General features: G+C 65.2%; 1 protein-coding gene across 2 annotated transcripts; it reads left to right on the forward strand.

Annotated features, from left to right (window-relative positions):
* Positions 1-6: 6 nt before the first annotated feature.
* KLHDC8B (kelch domain containing 8B) lies at positions 7-4,579 on the forward strand. 2 transcript variants are annotated; one of them, XM_014946687.1, is made up of 6 exons: positions 7-80; positions 813-1,282; positions 2,147-2,311; positions 2,528-2,752; positions 2,990-3,103; positions 3,933-4,579. In XM_014946687.1, the coding sequence occupies exons 2-6, from the start codon at positions 910-912 to the stop codon at positions 4,127-4,129; spliced, it is 1,074 nt and encodes a 357-aa protein (XP_014802173.1). In that variant the 5' UTR covers positions 7-80; positions 813-909; the 3' UTR covers positions 4,130-4,579. The 2 variants fall into 2 exon arrangements, with proteins under 2 accessions (XP_014802173.1, XP_014802174.1); XM_014946688.1 differs by having other exon boundaries at positions 2,990-3,091.
* Positions 4,580-6,220: the final 1,641 nt, after the last annotated feature.

The raw sequence follows: 6,220 nt of genomic DNA on the forward strand, positions 1-6,220 counted from the left end.
CGGAGAGGTGAGAGCCGCCGCCGTCCCTGCCCCGCTGCCGGCTGCGGGGCGGCGCGGGGAGCCCGGAGCCGGTGGTCCCGGTGGGTGCGGGCTGCGGGAGGGAGCCCCGGTGGGTGCGGGCTGCGGGAGGGAGCCCGGGGGGTGCGGGCTGTGCGGCAGGAGCCGCGGAGAGCAGCCGGTCGGGTGGTTGCGGGCTGCACGCCGAGAGCAGAAGCCTCGGGGGGTCCGGAGTGTGCACCGGGAGCCCCGGGGAGGTACGGGCCGTGCACCGGTAACCCCCGTGGGCGTAGGTTGTGATCTGGGAGCCCCAGGGAGCAGGAGCACCGGTGGGTTCAGGCAGGGAACCCTGGGGAGTGAGAGTCCGAGTGGGTGCGGGCTGTGCCCCGGGAGCCCGGGGGACGGGATTCTTGGGCAGTGGGAGCCCCGGTGGGTGTGAGTTGTGCACCGGGAGGCCCAGGGAGTGGGAGACTCGGGGGTACAGGCTCTGCACCGGGAGCCCCGGTGGGTGCAGACAGAGAGCCCTGGGGAGCGGGAGTTCAAGTGGGTGCAAGGCTGTGCCCCGGGAGCCCGGGGGACGGGATTCTCAGGGAGAGGGAGCCCCGGTGGGTGCGGGCAGGGAGCCTGGGGAGTGGGAGTCCCAGGGGGTGCAGACCGTGCAGCGGGAGCCCCAGGGAGGGGGAGCCTGGGTTGGTGAGCCCCAGTGGGTGCAGGTGGGGAGCCCTGGGGAGCGGGGGGCTGTTGCACTGCTGCGGGGAGCCAGCTCGCTGGGGCCGGTGGGGACCCAGATGCTGACTCGGGTGCTCTCCCCGCAGGAGGTGGTGGGCAGAGCCGGGCCAGCACCGAGCCAGGCCGGATGGGTGGCACGGCAGGGCTGGGGCCCGGGGACCCCCGGGGTGGCTGAGCCGGCCCATGGCGGCGGGCACGGGCTCCTTTGCGTGGGCCACCTTCCCCGCCATGCCCACGCAGCGCGTGTACTGCAGCGCCGCGCACCGCGACGGGCAGCTCTTCGTGCTGGGCGGCTGCGGGGGCAGTGGGCGAGCCCTGGGTGCCGCCGAGGTGCTCGACCTCTCGGCCCAGCGCTGGACCACGCTCCCACCACTGCCCACACCACGGGCCGGCGCCGCTGCCCTCGCCCTGGGCAAGCAGATCCTGGTGGTGGGCGGCGTGGATGCGGCGCAGAGCCCCCTCGCCTCCGTCGAGGTCTACCATGTGGATGAGGGCAAGTGGGAGAAGAAGGCAGCGCTGGCTCAGCCCTCCATGGGCATCTCAGCTGTGCAGAGAGGTGAGGGCTGGGAATGGGACTTGGCTGTGAGTAGCTCTACCACCTGGAAAAGCAGGGATGTAGCGGTCGGGGATGCTCGGGTGGGATTTGAATCCCACTGCTGCTTGGGATGCAGCATGAGGCTTTCACTCAGCAAACGAAGTTGCCACTTAACAGCAGGGTCATGCTTCTGCCCCAGCAGCCGTGTTGCAGCTCAGGGCTGGGCAAAGCAGAGCCCCTCCAGATATGGGAGCCTTCCCCAGCTGCCCTGGTTGGGAGCCGTGCCGGTGTGGCCAAGCACCCTGCTGCAGCCCGACTCGGTCTGCTGTGCCTCGAACACATCGTGATTCCAGCCCAAACTTTGCTGAGCAGCTTCAAAGCCTTGGCACAGCCCAGTAGCTCGCAGGCTGAGGGCTGGGGTTGGTGCCATACGTGGTGCCCACATCTGTTCCTTGTCTGGGGACACCGTGGCTTGGCCCCGGGCTGCAGAGGGGTGGGCAGGGCAGAGGGGCCGTCAGGGCAGAGGTGGGAGCGGGCAGGGGTGCCGGCCGCACCGGGAGCGGGAGCAGGATTTGGCAGCATGGCTGTGTTGCCATGGTGTCTCCAGGGAGATGGTACTGCCGAGAATAATTAGAGCCGATGGCCTTGTGCTCCGCTGTGCGCCGGATGGATGGGGTGGAGATGGGGGCGAGGGGGTCCCGGCAGGGTCGGGGCACTGCTGGGCTCAGGTCTGGTTGCACTCACCATCCCCTGGCCACCCTGGAGCAGCAGGTGGCCATGGGGCTCAGCAGCATCTGTGCTGCCTGTCCTGGAGGGCACAGGGGGACTCCCTGCCCCACGGCACTGCCCATGGCCCCCCAAACTCCACCGCTGCCTCTTTTGCAGATGGGGTTGTCTACGCGCTGGGGGGAATGGGTGCAGACACCTCTCCCCAGGCACTGGTCCGCGTCTATGAGCCAGCAAAGGACCACTGGCAGCCCCTGCCCTCCATGCCCACCCCATGCTACGGGGCCTCCGCCTTCCTGCAGGGCAACAAGATCTTCGTCCTGGGTAGGTGCCACTGGGGTGAGCCGAGCATCCCCCCGCACCCCTGTCCTCTCCCTCCACTGCCTCCCTGGACCAGGGAGTGACCTGGTGCACCCCAGGGTGGCTCTGTGCCGCCCTCCCACCCCAGCACTGCAGCCGGCGGGTCCCATCCCGCTTACTGAGCCCACAGATGGTGCTGGCTCAGGGTGCTGGCAGCCGCAGCATCTGGTCTGTGCGCAGGGGGCCGGCAGGGAAAGCTGCCCGTCACCGCCTTCGAGGCCTTCGACCTGGAGACGAGGAGCTGGACGCGCTACCCCAGTGTGCCCAGTCGCCGCGCCTTCGCCGCCTGCGCCATGGCCGATGGCGTCGTCTTCAGCCTCGGGGGGCTGCAACAGCCAGGACCCCACAACTTCTACTCCCGTCCCCACTTTGTCAACACCGTGGAGATGTTTGACCCTGCACAGGGTGAGACCCGTGGCCCTGGGTGCGGTGGGAGCATTCCCTGTGGGTCCGGGAGGACTCCCTGGGTCTTGGTGAATGGTGTCCATGCCTGAGGGACGCAGTTCATCCAGGCTCTGAGCACCCCTTGCACCCATGGCGAGTCCTTCCCGGCGCTCCCTGGCCTTGGGGAGCTGTTAGCCCTGGCCTTGGTGTGCAGAGAGGAGCCCTGATGGGCGATGCTCACACCCTCTTGCCCCCTAGGTGTGTGGAGCAAGCCGAGCCGTGCCATCCGCATGAGGGAGAAGAGAGCTGACTTCGTGGCCGGCTGCCTGGGAGGAAGAGTGGTGGCCGTGGGTGGCCTCGGTAATGCCAGGGGTAGGCGTGTGACCGTGTTCCTAGCCCTGTCCTTTGTGGCATGTCAGTGACCGGTGTGGTGGCAGGCAGGTCAGCTGTGCAAAACTGTGGTGGTACTGCAACACCCTCCACAGCCACGTGGCCTCATCTCTGCCCACCATGTCCCTTCTGTGCCCCCTAAGTGCTGGGGGGACCATACTGCCCTGCCCCAGTGAGCTGCTTGCCCCTTCTGCACCCCGGCCAGCCTTTCTCCAGCTCACATGCAGGGTGCTGGGCTCGCACAGCCCATGCTGGCTTAGCTTCGCCATGCGGGGCTGCAGCGCCGCATCCCTCTCCCAAGAGAGCTGGGGAAAGGTTAGTGCTGTCACTCAGCAGTGGGGATGCAGCGGGGAGGGCTGCCGGGGAGCCTGGCACCGGCTGCAGTACCCCCAGCCCCTGCAGCAAGGGCTGCCAGAGCCCACCGAGCTCACCAGGGGCGATCCGGACCTCCTGGTGCAGGGCAGGAGGAGGCGATGGGGATGGTGAGCCGTGCTGGCTGGATCCCTGTGGTGTGGCATTGCTTCCGAGCCCTGCCGGGGCTGGGGCTGCCCTCCCTTATTCCCCGGTGACGGCTGCGGGGTGCCGGTGTGGGGGCAGAGCCCGCAGTGCGGCATCAGTGCCGGCAGCCCTCCCTGTGGGGACGCTGCTAATTCTCCTGTGCCCCTGCTAATTGTCTCTGGGATTGCAGAGTCCCGGCAGCCCAGGGCTTGGGGATGCTTGGGGCATCACAGATGCGTGAAGGGGAAAAGGCAGAGCCTGGGGTGCGGGGAGGGCTGCAGGGGGGAAGCTGATGCTGTCCCGTTTCCCGCAGGGAACCAGTCCTGCCCACTGGACTCGGTGGAAGGGTTCAGCCTCTCGCGGAAGAAGTGGGAGCCATTGCCCCCCATGCCCACCGGCCGCTGCTCCTGCTCCAGCTGCCCGGCGCCCAGCCTGCTCTTCGTCATCGGTGGGGTGGCCCAGGGCCCCAGCGGCGCCGTCGAGGCTCTGTGCCTCCGTGAGGTGCCCTGAGCAGGGCCATGGGGACCAGCCCCGGCCGAGCACCAAGTGCCTGAAGACGGGGGACAGGGTGTGCACGTGCCCGTATGTGTGGGTGACCCAGCTCCAGGGAGCTGCCGTCCCCTGACGCCGGAACACTGGGGCAGTTGTGGTTTCTCGCCGTGCTTCGGAGACCCCTCTTGGCTTCTGCACCGCTGTGGCAATGGAGCCTGGGGCAAAATCCTGCCTGGCGGGAGGGCCGTGCCCGGTGGCACGGAGGGAGCGGCAGTGGCAGGACTGTCGCTGGCTGCGCTGCCCCGTCCGGCCCCATCCGTGCCGCGGCGTGTCCGTGCCGTGTGTGTAGCAGTGAGTCCTGTGTCGTCGTAGACCCAGTCGATGTCTCATGTAGCACAGAGGTGCCCTGTAGCTCAGTGCCTAGGAGGTGATGTAGCACCTCGAATAAATGAAAGACATGGAATTTTACCCTGCTGGAGTCATGTTGTCCCTGGTTATGCTGCTCTGGGCAGGGATGTGCTGCAGCTTGTCGGGGAAAAACCCCTTCCACGGGAGAGCCTGGCCAGCCCTTCCCCAGTGGGGCCCTGTGCTGTGGGGCAGGGATGGCTCTTGCTCCTTTCCCCAGTGCTAGGGGGAGTGGAGCCATGCGATGTAAAGTCCTAGCTCTCCCTTTGGAGAGAGAGCTGAGCAGTGGCTGCTCTGCCTTGGCACAGCCTTGGTCCTACTCGGTCTCTCCCATGGGTAAGGGGGCCATTGCAGGTGAAGGAGCAGCAGGAGAGGGGCTTTGTTGGAGAGAACTGGGATGTGAGAGCAGAGAGGGAACGGCAAGACTGCCAGGATACTGAGAAATAAAATGAGATGCTTAATGACGCTGGGGCTCCTGGGCGCCATCCAGCACCACAGCCCTGTCTCAATGGATGGAGCATGTCTGGTGCCCAGGAGAGACAGATCCAGCTGTGTCCAGCTCTCCTGGGAAGGAACACCACATCTTCCATTTACCGGCGCTGGGAAGGGAAGGTAAGCTCCATACCGGTGCTGTCCGTAGGTGACATTTAGGGGTACACAGCCAGACCAGTGAGGGGATGACCCCTCAGTTGCTTGGTGCTGTGGGTTTGCCTGAGCCTCGTTGGTCTTGGCTCCATGTAGAGTCACGTACCCCAAAGCACAGAGCAGTGGCTGCAGACACAGACGAGGGATTCGATCTTTCACTGATGCGGCATTGGAAAGATCTTGCAGGTCTGGGTAAATATCAAGCGCAGATACATGACCTTTCGGAGAAGACAGTTGGCACAATCCTGGGATGGGGTAGCAGGGCCAGAGAGATGGGAGGCCAAATCCTGGCAGAGCGCAGCAGCCTCCGGCACACCGCTGGGGCCGGCTGTGCTGTCTGCCGGGGGCGTCGTGGCATGGGGAAAGTTGGAAACAATTTAGAGAAGAGCATTCACAAGATGTTTTCAGTGTTGTTGCCCCATCACCTCCACTGCCTACCCGGTGCAGTGACCACAGGCTCTGTCCTGATGTGCTGCAGATGTGGCCATTTGCCTGCGTTTCGGGAGGAACATCCTGGGATACCTGGGCTGGTGGTACCTCAGCTGAAGCCATCCCTGCATCTGCCTCTGGAGTTGCCATAGAAACCACCGCTGTGCCGGAGCCAGCATCAACAGGGAGCCCCGAAATAGTGATTGAGCTGTACCTTGGTGGCTGGGGGGGTGCGCTGGCAGCCAGAGTAGGACAGCATCTCACACTGTGCCAGGGGGGCTGGACAGAGGGACCCTTTCCTCCAAGCACAACATGGCTACAGCCTTTTCCTCTGGATATTGCAGCAGCACCCCATTTTCCCAGTGCTCCCCAACCTGTGCTCTGCCCCAGTGGGCTTTTCCTTCCCAAAGTCCTGGGAGGTGACAGAACCCTCAGTGCTGCCATACACTGGGGTACTTCCCCACAGCCTGCCAACCCTTTCCAGAAAGCACTGAGGTACGTATCTTCACTCTCACCAAAACTTTAGTCACAGGAGACCCTACATCACTGAGCTGCATTGGAAATGCAGGCCTGATTAATAAGCTTTTCCCGCAGGAGCATCGCATGGATGGGATAAATCAGACGCTGAGT

This window comes from Calidris pugnax, unplaced genomic scaffold (assembly GCF_001431845.1).
Source record: "Calidris pugnax isolate Ruff unplaced genomic scaffold, ASM143184v1 scaffold81, whole genome shotgun sequence".
Taxonomy (NCBI): Eukaryota; Metazoa; Chordata; class Aves; order Charadriiformes; family Scolopacidae; genus Calidris; species Calidris pugnax.

What these genes read in the sequence shown, in the direction of transcription:
- KLHDC8B (XM_014946687.1), top strand. Translation starts at nt 910, where the DNA reads ATGGCGGCGGGCACGGGCTCCTTTGCGTGGGCCACCTTCCCCGCCATG. An exon ending in CATCTCAGCTGTGCAGAGAG is followed by an intron (nt 1,283 to 2,146) that starts GTGAGGGCTGGG and finishes CCTCTTTTGCAG; the next exon opens with ATGGGGTTGTCTACGCGCTG. An exon ending in GATGTTTGACCCTGCACAGG is followed by an intron (nt 2,753 to 2,989) that starts GTGAGACCCGTG and finishes CTTGCCCCCTAG; the next exon opens with GTGTGTGGAGCAAGCCGAGC.